The 18,518-nt window shown below is 38.3% G+C and overlaps 1 protein-coding gene and 2 non-coding genes across 14 annotated transcripts; all 3 read left to right on the top strand.

The window, feature by feature from the left end:
• The first annotated feature begins 121 nt into the window (after positions 1-121).
• puf60a (poly-U binding splicing factor a) lies at positions 122-18,357 on the top strand. Of its 12 annotated transcripts, none has more exons than XM_067362697.1 (15): positions 131-194; positions 982-1,052; positions 4,044-4,153; positions 4,754-4,849; positions 5,862-5,951; positions 7,579-7,647; positions 7,943-8,104; positions 8,201-8,293; positions 8,397-8,610; positions 8,919-9,109; positions 9,414-9,470; positions 11,265-11,336; positions 12,700-12,811; positions 14,750-14,997; positions 17,646-18,357. In XM_067362697.1, the coding sequence occupies exons 4-15, from the start codon at positions 4,769-4,771 to the stop codon at positions 17,943-17,945; spliced, it is 1,689 nt and encodes a 562-aa protein (XP_067218798.1). In that variant the 5' UTR covers positions 131-194; positions 982-1,052; positions 4,044-4,153; positions 4,754-4,768; the 3' UTR covers positions 17,946-18,357. The 12 variants fall into 12 exon arrangements, with proteins under 12 accessions (XP_067218793.1, XP_067218794.1, XP_067218798.1 ...); XM_067362696.1 differs by having other exon boundaries at positions 4,712-4,849; XM_067362694.1 differs by having other exon boundaries at positions 4,656-4,849.
• LOC137003963 (small nucleolar RNA SNORA57) lies at positions 5,551-5,684 on the top strand. The gene has a single exon (XR_010892059.1). It is a non-coding gene; the product is annotated as a small nucleolar RNA SNORA57 (small nucleolar RNA).
• On the top strand, positions 7,726-7,863 carry LOC137003962 (small nucleolar RNA SNORA57). The gene has a single exon (XR_010892058.1). It is a non-coding gene; the product is annotated as a small nucleolar RNA SNORA57 (small nucleolar RNA).
• Positions 18,358-18,518: the final 161 nt, after the last annotated feature.

The following is an 18,518-nucleotide window of genomic DNA, read 5'->3' as shown; positions in this document are numbered from 1 at the left end:
CTAAATACACTAATATATTTTTTGTTAATATTCAAATTGCTTCGAGGCGCTCCTCCAATCAGAGCCATAACTGCAGCTGCGCGCCTCTTACCTAACGCTGTCCTCGATATCGCGAGATTTCATAGTCTTCCTCGCGGTGTGGACGTTAGTGCTGGAAGGTGTGATCAATGGCGGTGGCTGTTTCAGCGGTAAATGTAATATTTTGCTTAAGTTCCCTCTTGATATTCACACAGTATTATTTCATCCGCATACAGTAATGTTTCCGGACAGAGGTTTCATTTAAAACAGCGAGATGCACAGGGGTATGGCTAACTAGCTTAGCACACTGAGAGCGGGATTTTCATCCCGGCCTGCTGCAGCTGCTGCGCGTCTCTTTGGAGCCACAGTGATTATTTAATATTTCACTGATCACATAATTTCTAATAGTTAGGATTTATGTAGAACGGTTGTTTTTAGCGGGTTATTGCTAGAATGATAACCTAAACGCATGACTTACTCGCTTTCTGTACTAGTTAACATGAGCTAACGCGTTAACCCTTTCACATTGTCCTCCATGAGCTGATTCAACTTCGCTGCTGCTCGACCCGACGCTCCGTTTCAACGTGTTCTGCTCTGAGATTTGGTTGCAGTTACAATTAACTTATGGAAAAAATCGCATCGCCCTCATGCATCTTATTGAATGTCGTTAAACCCAAATGTAAGGCCTTATGCCCGGTCAGAACGTATAGGAGGGTGGGATGCATATTCAGCATTTATCGAATGCTGCTTTTTGATTTCCTAGTCAGTGTGGTTACTTAATTTGTCTACGTTAGGTGATGTATGCATTGTAAATCAGTACAGGCCACATGTAACTTTATAGATAAATGTGTCCATCCACCAAGGTCTGTTCTACAGACATCGCATAGCCCACCTTGTGAAAAGTAAGTTGGGAAATGGACGCAGTGTACATGAGTTTACTGAAACCTCTCTCTTTCCTTATAGACTCTGTTTTGAACAGTAAAAGCTCCCCATATATAATCTCACAAGACACCCCAGCGGAGAGCAGGCGCTAGGTAAGGGGTCAATCCACTGCTCACCCCGAAACCACACTTACCCTTTTGTTATCAAAAGGGTTTATTTTTTTCAGTTATTGCATTATTGCATATATTTGATAAATAAAAGGTTGCATAAGACAACCTGTACTTATTTAATATAATCATGTCGCCTGTGTGTGTGTGTGTGTATATATATATATATATATATATATATATATATATATATATATATATATATATATATATATATATATATAAAAAGTGTCAGAGCGCTAAGGTTTGGTAAATAGTTTTTTTGCATAGTCATTACAACAAAAGCACATTTTCATTATCTTGTTGTTCATTATTTGTCAATCAAACCTGTCGTACCATCCTGGTAGCGAACATCCTGTAATTTTTGGATGAATTTGAGGGATGTGCCTGTTTTTTTGCAGTAATATGCATTAGGAAATTTTGTTTTCAGTCAATTAAAGGAATAGTTCAGCTAAAAATGAAAATGATTTGCTTTTCACGATGTTGTTCCAAACATGTATGAATTTCTTTATTCTCTTGAAATTGGGGATTGTCCTGGTTGCTCTTTTCCACACTATAATAGTAGCGGATCATTTTAATGACTAGGATCATTGAATCTCGTTCAGCAAAATGAACAAATCTTTTTTTCAAGTCATTTCGTTCATTTCAGCAGAATATAATTGAAGGATTACATTTTAAATTCCTCAACACATACTACTTACACAAACATGTATCACTAACTATTTGGAATAAAAAATAAACTATTGGCTAATACAGCCACAAAGGCCAACTTATGAGTAAGATGAAGTAATTAAGATTAATTAATTGCTTAGCAGGGTCTATGCAGTCTGTTAGTTCACCTCCAGATCCGAGTCGTTCGTTCTTTTGTCACCTCACATTTATCACGTCTGTTCCCCAGAAATATTAGATACCTCTCGTGTCTTTGGGTTCGAGTCATTAGTTCTGTCAGCGTCTGAACTGTCTGTCTAAACTGTGCCATGACAGCCCCACATGCAATTGACCCTTCGCCGGGAGTTTGATTGACAAGCGATCTAACCAGTTATAATGCAGAATCCACCATTTTGTCTGACAAAGCAGTCAGGAGTTAGAAGATTAACCTTGGTGGACTTGAACTTGAAAAATGGTGTGTACTGACGTCCTTCCGCGTTTGAAACAACATTCCTTCTGATGTTCATTCATGTTTATTTGATGCTATAAATGAACTAGTAAGAAGAGATGATCGGTTCATGAGCCACTTGAGCTGAGGCGCTACAGCAATCTATCACGACACATTAAAGAGCCACAAAATGTTTTTTATTGTTCCAATTTCTTTAAAGTACACAGTTTGAAAGCTGGGACTTTGTTTAATATCATAAGTAACCTGCTCTGTCTTGTCTGTCAACGTGTTGTCAGCGTCCTCTTTGCTCTGCGATGTATTTTTCACTGCGTGTGGCGTGACAGTGCGATGTCTTTTCGGACAAAGCAACAGTAACTAAGGGGGCGTGTCTTTGCGAAGGGTCAATTGCAGTACTAGAAACAAATGATTAGTTCGCGCCTCGAGTCTTTCAGGTTCGAGTTATTCGTTTATCCCGTCACAGCCCCATAGGCTATAATGCAGTCTGTACCAGAAAGAGAAATAATTATTCAACTCCCGAGTCTTCGAGTCCTGAGTCTGTCAAAATGAACAATTCATTAATGAACAACACATCACTACAATGTAAGTGGACTGGCTTTCAAGCTTCAAAAAGGATGGGAAGTAGTCAGTGCATCTTAAACCTTGTTTTTTTTTTTTTTTTTAAGTCTTCTGAAGCCAAAACTAAATTGAAGTCGTTATTCAGTGAAAATCTTGACATCTGCCATTACTCTAGAAAATATGGGTTTGGAACAACATGAGTAAAGGCCTGTTCACACCAAAAATAACTACAGCATCCAACGGATGATAATGTTCTTTTTATTTTAAATGTGGGCTGCAGTTATGTCATCTGACGCTTTAAATGCTTGAGTTCATTACATTGGGTTGGTTCTGATTGGATGTTAATGTTTTTGATTATTCATCAGTAATTCCAGTGATATTGTTGTAACTATAGTGTGAACTTTCTTCTCATTAAATTAGAATGATTAATAAACCTTATAGTTATCATTTTTGGTGTGATTGGTCTTAAATGACAAAAGTTTCATTTTTGGGCGAACTGTCCTATTAAAGGATTAGTTCACTTTAAAATTAAAATTACCCCAAGATTTACTCACCCTCAAGCCATCCTAAGTGTGTATGACTTTCTTCTTTCTGATGAACACAATCGGCGTTATAGTAATAAATATCCTGATGCGTCCATGCTTTATAATGGCAGTGAATGGGGTCAACGAGTTTGAAGCTCAAGAAGGTGCATCCATACATCATAAACATACTCCACATGGCTCTGGAGGGTTAATAAAGGCCTTCTGAAGCAAAGCGATGTGTTTGTGTAAGAGAAATATCATATTTAACAAGTTATAAAGTGAAATTATCTAGCTTCCACCAGACCGCCTTCCATATTTAACTTAAAAAAGCGTAGCGTCGCAGATACAGAAGGAAGGATGGATGCACTTTCTTGAGCTTCATACTCATTGCCCCCATTCACTGCCGTTATAAAGCTTTGACGCGTCAGGATTTTTATTAATATAACTCAGATTGTGTTCATCAGAAAGAAGAAAGTCATAAATGCCTAGGGTGGCTTTAGGGTGAGTATGTCTTGAGGTAATTTTAATTTTAAAGGGAACAAATCTTTTAAGAATCACTGCCAAAAAAAAAACTCTGTCTACAAAATATGTTGCCGAAAGTTATGTCACAAAGGGTTTTTGGTCCTAAACATTAGAGGCAACTCCTTTTCCCTGGATTTGGATGTCAGTGATCTCAAATTGTTGTCTTCCTACCAAGTTCTCTTGTTCTAAGTAGGTTTGTGTTTTTTCTTTTCCTTTTTTTCTTTTGTCGTTTCTCTCTATGTGTCGTCTGTGCTGTAGAACATATCTCTTGGTTGTACTATATTTCCAAAGCCAATGGCAGAACTTTTTGGGTTCAAACCTCCTTAAGGGGGGGGCAGTGCACCACTCTGGAGTTCATTTGAGCAAAGGTACTTAAGTTTTCTCTTGTGTAGTATTAAATAAGAGGGCTCTATTACATTAGCATATGCACTCTAAGGTTATATGGTCCTGCAGTGACCGACAGAATCAAGTATTTGTTTCCACTGAGGGGAAAAGTCACCATGTTCCCCTTAAAGTTCCCCTTACCATTTTGTGAGGAGCCTGTAAATTGAACTGAAAGGCTGAAAGCCTTCTGTATACACTCAATGTAAAAAAAATAAAATAAAAATAAGCCCTATGCTAAATTGAAGGTGTCCAAAATGTTCCAAAATGTAAAAAGCGGTTTTAGAGCAAGCCCAAAATTATCTAGAATTATTTGCAATTTGTATTTTTCTTTCCCTCGCTAGCCCTAACACTGATTTTATTAATGCATCTTTAAAGATCAAGAAGTAAATTATTAGCATAAAATGCATAATTCATAAAATTCTTCGAGGGAAGAATTATCCTGATGTATCTCCTGACTGATATCATTTGAGTTTGCTCTTAAACTAGATGATCTAAAAAGCTGTAAGGAAGTTGTCCAGTGTGGATGTGCCATTTCGCTGCAGCTCACATTCATCAGGTCTGACAGATGCCTGTGCTCTGTGCAGGGAGGCGAGGCTCTGATGATGGAGAATGGACAGAGCACGGCCTCGAAGCTTGGCCTGCCGCCCCTCACCCCCGAACAGCAGGAGGCGCTGCAGAAGGTGAGACTTTGCCCAGATACTTCTACTGCACATGGGTAATGACTGTATAACTATTAGTGTTGTCAAAAGTACCAACCGCGATACCAGAAGTCGGTACTGAAATTTTAAAAATGTGATGCTTTTAGCGCCATTGAGCGGATTCGTAAACACCTCTAATTGGCCTCTCTCTACACGCGCTCATCAGATATGTCTGTGATTGGCTACAATGATCAACGCACTGGAGCATTTGAAAGAACACGGAAGTGTTTGAATTTGAAAGTGTTTTAAAAGCGGAGCGGGAGCAGTGTGTCTACCTGCTTTCAAACACTCCGTGTGTAAGCGCTCGATGAAGAGCGTCATTGACTATTTACAACGTTTTTGAAGTGTTGATCATTGTAGCCAATCAGAGACGCATCTGATGAGCGCGTGAACACAATTGCCAATCAGAGGTGTTTACGAATCCACTAGAGTGCTCGCATTTTTTAAATTTCAGTACCGACGTATCGCGGACTTGCTTCCCATGCTGCCATTTTTTTTCCTGCTTTCTTAAAATGAAAATGGTAATTAATAACCTATTAGTGTATGATGCTGAAAAAAATAGTTGTATAATTTCAAAGACTCATATTAAGCATAGCCTTGTGATATCTGCACATTTTGATTTAAGCCAAAGTTTCTGTAATTTGTCATGTTGAGTCTTCCTTGATTTTCTTTTTCCATGTCCTCTAGCTTTTATAAGCATGTGTTTGCTCTGTGCACATGTAAGCAAGCAGTGGACAAGAGCAGAGTCAGTGCTATGCCTTCGGTACTAGTGGCATCCGATTATCTGCTAGTACTATTCTCAATTGCTGGTACACATTAAACTGGGAGATCATTCTCATTTATTAATATATTAAATTTTACGAGGTGAAACTTAGTTAAACTAAAAGGTATTATATCTAGCAAGAGCCCTGACTATTTGTAATCCTGCTGAGGTGGTTTGAAGATATGTTACTTTAGTGGACACTCATTTGGTGTAATGTGCTCTCAAATGTAGGCAAAGAAGTATGCCATGGAACAAAGCATCAAGAGTGTCCTGGTCAAACAGACCCTCGCCCATCAGCAGCAACAGCTCAGCAACCTACAGGTAAAACTGCTCAAGAACATGGAAAATGATGGGGGGGGGGGGGGGGGGGGTTTGTGGTAAAAAAAATAGACCTATGCAAACAATAGCATTTAAAATGACATAAAATACATATAAAAGAACAATGAGGCAATAATTCTTGGTTCAAATAAAGAATCAAAAGCAAGTAAACATGGTTTTGTAGAACAACACTATTAAAATACTTAATATAATACACAAACAATCAATTTATGTACATTACGTATTATAACATGCTTGCATGTTGTTTGGCAATGGCCTGGTGATTGTTGTCCCACTTTACAGCAGATCAAATTCTTGTTTAATATTGGCCAAACATTCATGTTCACTTAATATTTAATATTTGGCCATTTCTTTATGATAGAAATTGTATAGCCACTGTATTTCTTGATAGAAATATGTGTGATAGAGAATATGTGGACATCAAAACATGCAAACTCAGAGCGAGTGTTTTCAGTTTTATTTTGAAATCACAAACCATTTGCATATTTAGAAGCATATTGATGTATTCTCATGTGTTGGCATAGGTTTATAAATACAAATCTAATGAAATGGAGCAGATTGTGTTCCCAGATAAATGTTATAAACAACCCAAACTCAGCATATGCAGAGATTAGAGATATAACGGTTCAAATTACTCACGGTTCGGTTTTTATTGCATTTTTATTGTCACAGTTTCGGTATGGTTCTGAATGTGCTGTGTTCGGGGAGGGAAAGGACTACTATCAAATAAAAATAAAGAAAATAAGAACAAAAAATCTAACTACAAGCAACAGCACAAATAAATACAAAAGAGCAAAGATACAACATTTTTCATGTATCTAGCAATATTTTTCAGGTACAGAAATTTAATAAAGTAGCTAATCAAATGTAAAACAACATTGCATATAATCTTCGCTGTACAAATTAAAGATTAATCATTAAGTCACAAAACCTATTCAATTAAGAGCAGTAAATGGTTCTTGTCTTTTGTTGATTGATTAACATTAAAAATACACAGACAGCAGGAATATTAGGCTGCTGTCACTTTAAGACATAATGCAAGGATCTAGTACACTGAACGCATGTGTTCTTTCTTGAGTGTTTAAGTTCAAGACATAACCTACTGTGTTTGCTAGGATACTCGCCAAGACGGGCATGTTGACAATTTTTGGTTGAATTTGTCCATTCAAGCGCAAGACTTGAAAGAGAATTCAATATTTGCACGCGGTACACGCGCTTCCGTGAGCACGCTTCTGATGAGTGCACAAATCTTCTCGCAGCTAATGCGCAAGTTCTCTTTCCTGTCTTGCAAAAAGAGAATTGCTGCCTTTGTGAATTCACACTAGCACAATGCTATAGTTTAGTTTTTAAATGGTCTTGCAGCCTAGGAAAATGGTCTAATAATGCGATTCATGGATGCTCGTCTGTGGAATGCGCCACTTCTGGTATTTTGCCGGTTAGTTGAGACAGATAAATTGCAATCAAGGTTTTATTGCATTCACAAGTGATTGTAATTATGTATCATGTGAGTGTTATCTCAAGGAGCCTTTCTACACTCACCTGACAACATCCCACTGTTTTACAAAAAGGGTACCACAGTCATTGACAGCTGGTTTGTTTTTCCTGACAGCTCCCCAATTCCCTTCAGATGGCCTCATTAACGATGGGCTTTGGAGATCCCCTCTCACCACTACAGTCTGTAAGTCCAGCACAGTTTCTTAGTGTAACGCAGTAACCTTGCTCTACTTTTTGCGAATGCAGTAGATGTTTGTTTTCCCCTCCTTTTTGTTGGCATACATGTGGCTGTTCAGTACTCATGTGTGTAATGGGTGGAGGTAAAGAAAAGCCAGTGCTATGTCTTCAGTGCCAGCATGTTCATTGTCTGCTGGTTCTATCCTCAATCATTGGAACAAGCCTATAAATGATACATACCATGAATGATGAGCATATGCCTGGCTTGGCACCATCTGATCATTTCAGTTGTCCATTTACAGGTTGCAGCACAGAGGCAACGGGCATTAGCCATAATGTGCCGTGTTTATGTTGGGTCCATCTACTACGAGCTAGGAGAAGACACCATCAGACAGGCCTTTGCTCCTTTCGGTCCCATTAAGAGTATTGACATGTCCTGGGACTCTGTTACATTAAAACACAAGGTCAGAAGATCTTTTTCATAGTTGTGGAATGTTTTATGAATTTATGTTATTGATTTTTGCTGTATTTTAACTGACGATATGCTGCTCTTTCTGCAGGGTTTTGCATTTGTAGAGTATGAAGTACCAGAAGCAGCACAGCTCGCTTTAGAACAGATGAACTCCGTTATGCTGGGTGGTAGAAACATTAAAGTGAGCACTTTGTTAAAAAAAAAAAAAGAAAAAATTAACACTTTTTTTTTCTAAATCTTTCAAATGTATTCTACAGTTTCTGATCTGTTTCAACACTCCGTAGGTGGGACGGCCGAGCAACATTGGTCAGGCTCAACCGATCATAGACCAGCTAGCCGAAGAAGCGCGCGCCTTCAACCGGATTTACGTGGCGTCCGTGCATCCCGATTTGTCAGACGACGACATCAAGAGCGTGTTCGAGGCCTTCGGGAGAATCAAGTCTTGCACCCTGGCGCGGGACCCCACGACGGGAAAGCACAAAGGCTATGGCTTCATAGGTGAGCGGGCGACTGCTTCACCCATTCGGATGAATATAAATGTATCTGACTGAGAGCAGTCAGTCATGGCAGAATGCTGTTCTCTACATGTCTCACAGGGGATAGAGAAGGGTGGGGGCAGGTTCCTCACATGCTTTCATAGTAAGTTTTTATTTCTGTTGTCGTTGTTTTCTTAGGCTCTGTTACGGACAATTTGTGCCATAAGTACCCGCTGGTAATTACACAGTAACTGTCTCAGAGCTCTGGTAGATTTATGCTGAGTCTTCTTGGATGCTGTTGAGTCTTAGTCCTCCCTGTTTCCTCTGTAGAATATGATAAGGCCCAGTCTGCGCAGGACGCCGTTTCCTCCATGAACCTTTTCGACTTGGGCGGGCAGTACCTGCGAGTGGGCAAAGCCGTCACTCCACCCATGCCCCTTCTGACTCCAGCGACGCCGGGCGGACTGCCTCCCGCTGCTGCCGTAGCCGCTGCAGCCGCCACTGCCAAAATCACAGCACAGGTGAGCATTTACACACCTCAATCATCTATTGTTAGTCAGGGAAAGTGTGTGTGAGAGTGTGAGCAGCTGCTTCCTTTGGCATTTAAAAGCCTTCCTTTGTAAAGTAAGGCAGCGTGAATTTTTTTTTTTTTTTTAACTCGCTTAGCAAGGCTAGAGCAGACACTTGGTGCTGTATGTAAGGGCTTGATTTGAGTCAGCTTAGGCTTTGACTGGCATGAAGACTCAGTTATGACACAGCATTACTTATTTGAGACAGAGCTTTTACATGCAGAAAGATAACATAGCGTGTAAACTCCAAAAACAGATGGCATGGAATCTGTCCCAGCCGGAGAATCGGACAGAAGACTTCCTCAACTGTCTGGTAAATCCTTCAGGAAATTCTGTTCAAAGCACGCTGGTGCCTTTTTGTTTTGTGTAGAATATGAGTGTGGGGAGAGACTTGTCTTCAGGACCTCCCAGTAACAGTGATGCACATTGCTCTATAGTGTGCTAGGTAGAGAATGTTTACTAGACAGGCCTGAGCAGTTTTAGTCACAGGTGACTTTAAGTAGCACCTCTGCCAATATTTTTGAGCTACATCATCATGCCTCTTATCTGTAATCTGGGTTCTGGCCCACATAATGATGAATTTATTATTCTGGATGTCTGTTTAATCTCTTGAGGCTTTTATTATCTCTTGATAGTTCTTTGTTAACCGGTGTGCCATTTAATATTTTAATACTGAGATACCATTTTGGCATTTTCCATTGTGGATTACTTCCATTTTATTTAATTTTATTGCATCTATGCTACAGCATGGATCATGCTAAAAAAAAATGCTATACTATATGCTACTCAGTATACTGTAAATCTGTATGATCAGTAATGTAATTGTTCTGTGTTGTCTCATGCTTGTCATACATAGTTTAGTTTAAATATATATTGTGTAAGCAAATGCATAACTTGTTTAGCAGTGTCTAAATTAATTTATATTTAATTTATAAAGTTTTTTTATCAATTTAGCTTGTTTTGTTACATGTTCTTGACCTTTATTTCAGGTCTTGGGCCTAGTTGCATGAAATGTTTGAATGTCTAGCAACTTTATATTTAAGCGGTTAGCTTTAAAGCTTTTTATACATTAACTGTTTGGGGTGGGAATTATTATTTTATTTTTTTTAAATGTTTGTTAAAGTCTTGTATACAGTAATTTGCATTTATGAAAATACAGTAAACAAAATTGTAAAATATTTTACAATTTAAAAACTTTTCTATTTTAATACATTTTATGTAATGGAATAAAAATGTTATTTCCTGTGATTGCAAAGCTGAATTTTCAGCATCATTACTCATACAGTCTTCATTGTCACATGATCCTTCAGAAATCATTCTAATATGCTGATATGCTGCTCAAGAAACCTTTATCATCAATATTAAGAACTGTTGTGATTTGTTTAATGTATAAAAAATGATCTGACCCTGTACTTTTTAATGGTGTTGTATATAATCAAATTTAGGCTTTTATATTGTTTAAAAGGCCTAACTAGCATTCAAATTGTATATTGCTTCATCTATTAATTGACAGTGTTTAGGATTTAAAGCCCCTCTAGGTAGTCCAATGAACAAAACCCAACTTTGCTTCAGAAATCATCATTTTAAAAATGTTTAGATTAGGAGTGTGCACGAGTAGTTTAATATTTGATCTGCAATAATTATTTGAAAGTTAAAAATACTATATAAATTTCTCTAAATGTTGCTTTGATCCTTGATCAATGCATTGTATCCATGATAAATCCTAAGTACACAACCTAAAACTATAACTATAAATGCATTGGGTGGCGCTGTGGAGTGTAAAAACAAGTTGATCTTATTTGATGACAGAATGGCGGCGTCTGCCTATAGGCACAGCAGAGTTTGCAAATGCTTTGATCAAAATGTTGGGTGCGATCTTTGTCAGGTGAAACTGAGTTTTATAATAAAGTCACCAATGCAATAAGTAAACGCATGAAATGCAGGTTGGTGCAGATGTAGCCCCGAGCAAGCCGAGAAGACCACTCATCTGATAGCAAAATATTGAAACGTCAAAGTTTCATTGAGGGAGATTGTTTTAAGGACTGAAATCACATAGCTCTGTAAGAAATTGGTCGCTTAGCACACTATTATCTTTGTGTCCCTGCAGCATCTGTTGGTGGAGCGATTTTTCTCCTCATCTGGCCTTATTGACAGACTGAACCAACTTTCATCCGAACATGTGGATATACTTGTTTTTCTCAACATGTGAAACACTATAAACACGATAACCATATGCTGACTCGAGTGTATATATACGTTCTGTATCATAATTGACAGTCTGCTTTATTAGTGCACTGCGTGAGCTTAAATGCTTTTCTCTTTTTGCACACATTGTTTTCAACAAAAAAAAAAAAACTATATAATGTATGTGTATAGCCTATTAGAAATAGTGACAAAAACTTAAAGACTGAAAAAAATGAAGTCTTTCTTGTTAAACTTCATTTAAATAAACAATCGAATATTCATTTGAGCCCAAATATTCGAATACAATATTTTTGAAATGCCCATCCCTAGTTGGCGTATATCTTGTATACAAAGGCTTACGGGACAGCTGAGCATATAGCACATAACTGAACTTGTATGTTGACTGTGATTGAGTATATCTTCTGCTCTGGAGACTGTACAATATATGTAGATAAATTTTATGTATTAAAGGGTTAGTTCACCCCAAAAATTTAAATTCTGTCATTAATTACGCGCCCTCATGACGTTCCACACCCGTAAGACCTTCGTTCATCTTGAGAATACAAATTAAGATATTTTTGATAATCCGAGAGCTCTCTGTCCCCTCCATAGACAGCAATTTAATTACAACTTTCAAGGACCAGAAAAGTAGTAAAAACATGTGACTGCAGTGGTTCATCCTTAATGTTGTGACGAGAATACTTTTTGTGCACAAAAAATAACTTTATTCAACAATTTCTTCTCTTCCATGTCAATTTTTGAAGCTGTTCACATTGTAAACGCAGTGCAGCCATTCAGGGTTCTGCGTCAAAACGTTGGATTATTATTGGCTGGAGTTCTGACACACAACCCGGAAATGCTGCACTGTTTACAACGTGAACAGTGTCAAAAATTGACATGGAAGAGAATAAATTGAGTAAAGTTTGTTTTTTTGCACACAAAGTATTCTCGTCTCTACTGTAGTCACATGGGCTCTTAACAATGTCTTTACTACCTTTCTGGGCCTTGAAAGTGGTAATTAAGTTATAGTCTATCGGAGGTCAGAAAGCTCTCGAAAATATCTTGGTTTGTGTTCTGAAGATGAACGGGTGTGGAACGACATGAGGGCGAGTAATTAATGACAGAATTTTCTATTTTGGGTGAACTAACCCTTTAATGCAGACCAAAAAAATCAAATTTCTCAATAATCAATCCATAAGCTAAAACTGCCAATTTTTATGCAGCTGGCCCAAGGCTTGTCTGTGTGTGCGAAGGTCTGTTTGTCCGTGACGTGTTTGTCCACTCGTGTCGGTGTTATGTGTGCTTTTAACGGGCGCTGTCCAGGCGGTGTTTCTATATGTCCCACTCTGTTCTTCCAGGAAGCGGTAGCGGGAGCGTCTATTCTGGGAGCGATGACCGGCGGGTCGGGCCTGAACCTGCCCCAGCTTCCACAGGCCGTCATGGCTGCTCAGGCCCCAGGGGTCATTACAGGTAGGTGCATTCAGAAGTGGTTTGTAGTAGTGTTTTGTCAGTACTGTGGCCCTCTTCAATCGGTGTTTTCACTTGTGTGCCTTAATCGTGCTGTGTGTGTCTTTTAGTATTTTGGTTTTGCATGTAGTTGACTTGTGTAAGAGTGGGGCCCTTTACTTGGATGTCTTGTGCATGAATGATAGCATTTCATGTATCGTTTTTGAAAACAGGATTGTTAGGAACATTTACAGGAGTCAGAACAAAAGATAATTACAAACACAGGCTTTATTTTTCTTTCAAAGCCTTAATTTGGCAGGCATGACCGCCCACACATTACTTAGGGCTACACCATTTAGATCGGATCACTAATTTTAAGTGGTTGTGCTCAGACCTGTGTTTGTTTTACTTGCAAAGCTCATTCTGAACGCCCAACATGTTTTCCCATTTCCACATTAGCTTATATGTGCACAATCTCTCTCTCCCTCAGGTTTCTGTTGTCCTACACAGTACTCAGTTTAACGTGGCCTGTCGTGGGACGTGTCCACTAATAGATTTCTCTTTTATTTTCTCTTCTCTCCTTGTCTCTCTTTCTTTCTCCTTTTCTCTCTCCTCTCTTCCCCTCCCTGTCTTTATTCTCCACATTCGCCATGACCCTTCCCTTTTGCTGCACACTGATCAACCAAGTTTGAAGAGGACTGTTTCTAACCCCTCCCCTCATAAACAAATCTCTCATTCCTATTGGCCAGTGAGTCTCTCAGATCCTGTGTGGGTTTTGTTTTTTTTTTGTTGTTTTTTGGAATTGATCGTGAAGCCAACCCAAGAGAGGACGGATGGGGTTTCAAATAAATAAATGTCGAGTGACTGGTCAAAGAGGGGAAAAGTTACCCCAATCTTGCTCAAATTTTTATTTTTATGTTTCAATATAAAAAATGTGCAGTCACAGAGGCAAGAAGTGAGCAGGTACAGAGGAAGAATGCTTAAACAATGCCAAATCTGTCTGATTTTTACGTGTTTTTATGAATCCATTACATGAAAGATGAAAGTTTCCTGTTATCTTTACATTTTTCTTTATAGAATAGTTCAGGCAAAAAAATCTGAAATTTAAGACATTATTCAGTCAAATTCTTGACATCTGCACTAGCAATCCTTGGCACTTTTGTAAGTTAAGTAGCAATGCTGGATTCATGAACAAATCTTTAAGTCAGATCATTTCAATCAATTGATTGCTCCATTTCATTTACAAACTGAATTTCATTGATCTATTGATTCTCAAGTTCATCTCGGTGACGCTGGGATCCAGTTATTAGTTAACGTCTCAATGGAAAAGATTAGTGAATAACTAATCATCAGTTCTGAACATGAATTGTCATGCAGACCAGTGGTTTTCAAAGGCCAAGAACAATATTCAAAAGCTCCCCTATATAGGCTATTAATTGACACAGCTGCTTGTTTTCAAACTTTTATTTTTATTTTTATTGAACAGATACTGAGGATATTGATATAATTTAAATAAAATTTATTTTTTAAAAATCGTTTCATTTAATATAATATAATAATTGTGGTCTACTTTTATTTTTTTTAGATTAGATTATTTTTAAAATGTTAGTAATGATGATTTATTGGGCTCGGCCACTTGGTAATTGTGTGAAAAAAGAGAGAGGGGGAAAAAAGCCCAATACCCTGCTTATGTATTTCTAATATTGCCTTTTTTGTTTCATAGTAAATTTAAAAAAAAAACTAAAAACATGGGTTTCAAACATCAATCTAAATGACCATGTTTGGGTGAACCTTTTCTCAAACTGTGCCTCAGATGTTTTTCTGTTTGTTTTGTTTTTCTGTAATGGCCATGTAGTCTGGTAATAGTCTATTTCGCTTGCATAGAGAGGGATTTATAGGTGTCTAGCAGAGATTCACATGTCAGACCTCGGTTAATGTACTGAATCCTGTGTTTCTGTGCAGGGGTGACGCCAGCCCGGCCCACGCTGCCTGTTGTGCCTCAGGTGGGCCTTGTGAACCCGGTGTTGGCCTCTCCGCCGTCACTGTCGGCAGCTGTGGCTGCAGCCCAAGAGGCAAAGAAGGAAAAAGAAGAGGAGGAAGCCGCTCAAGACGGCACGGGCCAGGAGATGCTCAGTGAACAGGAGCACATGAGCATCTCTGGCAGCAGCGCCAGGCATATGGTCATGCAGAAACTGCTGAGAAAACAGGAGGTTAGTTCTTGTGCTGGAAATTTGCATAAGTTAACTTAAGTTAAACCAGGTTCCTCTGATACCTACAAATTTATACTCTGCGTCTCCACGTCGACCTCTTCGAGTCAGATGGCATTTCGTCCCTTGTGAACACTGGGAATAATGTCTCTAGTGTTGCCCTTCAGCACTATCACTTGAGAATAGAAGTAAAATCTCTAGCGTGCTGCACAATAGTAATCAGACAGACTCCAGACAATGCCTTCGAATAAGCTTTAATCACTGCCGGGAGGATCTGAGACCAATTTCTGAGAATTCCCCCAACAAAGAGAAATGCAGTTTTTATAGATTAGGAGCATGGCATTCATTACATTTTTTTTTTCTCCAATATGATTGGTTCTTCATATGTATAATTCTGTTACTAGGTAAAAGCAAATTTGGATTCCTTTACTTCAGCTTATTATGGTCATGTGGTTAGACATATATATATATATATATATATATATATATATGTGTGTGTATGTATGTATGTGTGTGTATATATATATATATATATGTATATATATGTGTATATGTATATATATGTGTATATGTATATATATGTGTATATGTATATATATGTGTATATGTATATGTATATGTATATATATATATATATATATGTATATGTATATATATATGTATATATATATATATATATATGTATATATATATATGTATATGTAACTGTCTAGTTTTGTTTCCTCTTCTGTTATATACGGTCATGCTAACTTTGGCCCAAGTGTTGGGGTCATTTAGTTTAGTCGCAGACGCTTCATAAAAACATCCGATTTGAAAGTTTAACGTGCGTGTTAATGAATTCCAATCATTCATAAAATGAATGCACGCTCATTCACAATTAGCATAATCTCCACCTATGGATTACAACGACGTAAACTGCGTGTCCAGGAATGCTGTGGTGTCTTCTGGACTCCCTTCTCATGACTGGCTCCAGTATATTGCATAAATGCAAAAAAGACTAATAGGCCATATGCCTAACGATAAATATTAATTAACGTGTGTCCACAAAACGATTTTTAGCCAACTGAAATCATGCATGCTGCTCTTCTGAAAACAGGCAGCTGGTGGCATTCGAGAGCTCTTTGGAGGTGCAGCGTTTTTCCAGCTGATGATGATACGGAATATGTCAGGCAGTGATGTTACTAGTATCGAATTGTGAAGAATATTACTGAATATAAAAACGCAGTAACCAGCTAGGGCTGGGTGATATTTTGAATGCTTTTGTCACGTGCATTTCGTCAGTAAAGCCGGTTCCCTGATTACCGCTAAATCGCCATCACCTGCTTTCAAATGGAGCCGTAGTTCACTGACAAGCCACGCAATATCGCGTTCAATATCGATATGAATCTCCGTCGATATTGAACGCGATACTGCGTGGCTTGTCAATGATCTACGGCTCTGTCTATTAAATGGCGCTCCATTTGAAAGCAGGTGATGGCGATTTAACGGTAATCAGGGAACCGGCTTTACTGACGAAATGCGCGTGACAAAAGCATTTGATATATCGCCCAGCCCTATAACCAGCAATATTAACTTCTCCGTTGTTGTTCGTGTTGTACAAGTAGGATGGTTGGTCAGTGTAGTATTTGTCCCGCCCCCTCCTCCACTGTGATTGTACGGTGATAAGTGCTGTGTTTTACCTAAAGTTGAACAAGTTTTTCACATCTGTCATGAATGACCCATTACTCCAGTCTTGAGTGTCACATGACCTTGATCCTTATGATTTGATGCTCAAGAAACAATACTGAAAACGGTTAATTTTCTGAAAACTTTTTTTAGAATTCTTTGAAGAATAGAAAGTTTAAAAAGCAGCATTTAATTGATTTAGAAATCTTTTGTAAATCCCACTTTTGATCAATTAATGCATCCTTACTGAATAAAAGTATTTCTTTAGAATAAATAAACCTTACTGACCCCAAACTTTTGAATGGTAATGTTTAGGTCTGCATTATATATCGTGATTTATCGCAAATTTTATCACACATGATTTGGCAAAGGCTGTGAATATTTTATGCGCAGCTTGTCAGAGATGTACGGCTCTGTTTAGTAGTAAATGCTTCTCCATCTGAAAGCCAGAGAACTCCAAATATGCCCTGCTGCAGAAGTAGATAACACGTGTCATTCAAGGAAATCCACATGAACATCATACTATCGCTGTAGCTGAATAAACAGAAGATTGAAATGCTTGGATTGATTAAACATGACTAATAAACACATGACTGCCTTATTCTGTGCAAGAAGCCACATCATCTCACAGAAGGATGCTCAACTGTCCTTAAGTGATTTGAGTAAAAATGTTATTAAATGTTGTCTTTTGTTGGACAAGATGTTAATAAATGCTTCTCATGTCTGGAAAGATGTTTGACGCGTGTTGCTTTTTCAAATGTACGTTATAAGTGACTCAAACTCTGCTTTCAGATGGATCAGCATTTGGAGCCAAACTTCATTGACAAGCTGCGCATAAAAAAATAATCGTAGTCTTAATAGCGTTTAAGAATAGCATTCAAGCACGATTTCAATGTTATTTTTGCGTATCATGCAGCCCTAGTATTGTATGCAAGTGATCCTTTATCTCCTAGATTGAAACACTTTTCTGTACGCTCTTTCCACAGTCTACGGTTATGGTGCTCAGGAACATGGTTGGCCCTGAAGACATAGATGATGATCTGGAAGGAGAAGTAACGGAGGAATGTGGGAAGTTCGGAGCCGTTAATAGAGTGATCATTTACCAGGAGAAGCAGGGTGAGGAGGAGGATGCCGAAGTCATTGTGAAGATCTTTGTAGAGTTTTCAGCAGCATCAGAAATGAACAAGGCCATTCAGGCGCTCAACAACCGCTGGTTCGGAGGTCGCAAGGTCATCGCTGAGGTGTACGATCAGGAACGGTTTGACAACAGTGACCTCTCCGCATAGACTGTCAAATACATCCTGCCCTTCATAACTTTTTCTTCTCTCTCATATCTCTCCTTTTCCTCTTTCACACTTACACAGACGCAGCCGCCAGCCACTCTTCCCAGTGGTGCTGGCTTCTCTTTATAACTTGTAATTATTTTTTATCGATGTTGATATTAATATTATTAATGATCCCTTCTTGGGACAGAGGCAAGGAAACGCTCATGAATATTTTTTTTATTGTTGCTGTACTTTAATGTGAATGACTGGATGCCCCTCCCCCCTTTTTGGTTCATTGGTTTACTCCCCATTCCACCAATCAGATGTTAATTCAGTTTTTTTTTTTTTTCTTATTGTTTAAAATATTGTCAATAGCCTGTTATGATGCTCTTGGTTTCAAATGCCAGAACAATAAATTCTTCAAATATGACATTTGGGTCTTTTCTCTTTAAGAAATTTTGTTTTGGTGATCTTTGTCCTCTGTTTAGAAGAATAACTGGCACTGGAATTATGGTCAAAGTGTAGTAAGTGAAATAAACAAGGTATAAATAGTGGACATAAAGCAGTCTTGAGCCAAGGGTGATATTTGTGTAT

The sequence above is a fragment of the Chanodichthys erythropterus genome, chromosome 16 (genome assembly GCF_024489055.1).
Source record: "Chanodichthys erythropterus isolate Z2021 chromosome 16, ASM2448905v1, whole genome shotgun sequence".
In the NCBI taxonomy this organism is placed as follows: Eukaryota; Metazoa; Chordata; class Actinopteri; order Cypriniformes; family Xenocyprididae; genus Chanodichthys; species Chanodichthys erythropterus.
This window is presented reverse-complemented; position numbering and strand designations above follow the sequence as displayed.

Coding starts and splice junctions, on each gene's coding strand:
- puf60a (XM_067362690.1), top strand. CDS start 168: ATGGCGGTGGCTGTTTCAGCGGTAAAT. Junction 5,952..7,578: donor AACAGCTCAGCAACCTACAG/GTAAAACTGCTC, acceptor TTTTCCTGACAG/CTCCCCAATTCCCTTCAGAT. Junction 8,294..8,396: donor TGGGTGGTAGAAACATTAAA/GTGAGCACTTTG, acceptor AACACTCCGTAG/GTGGGACGGCCGAGCAACAT.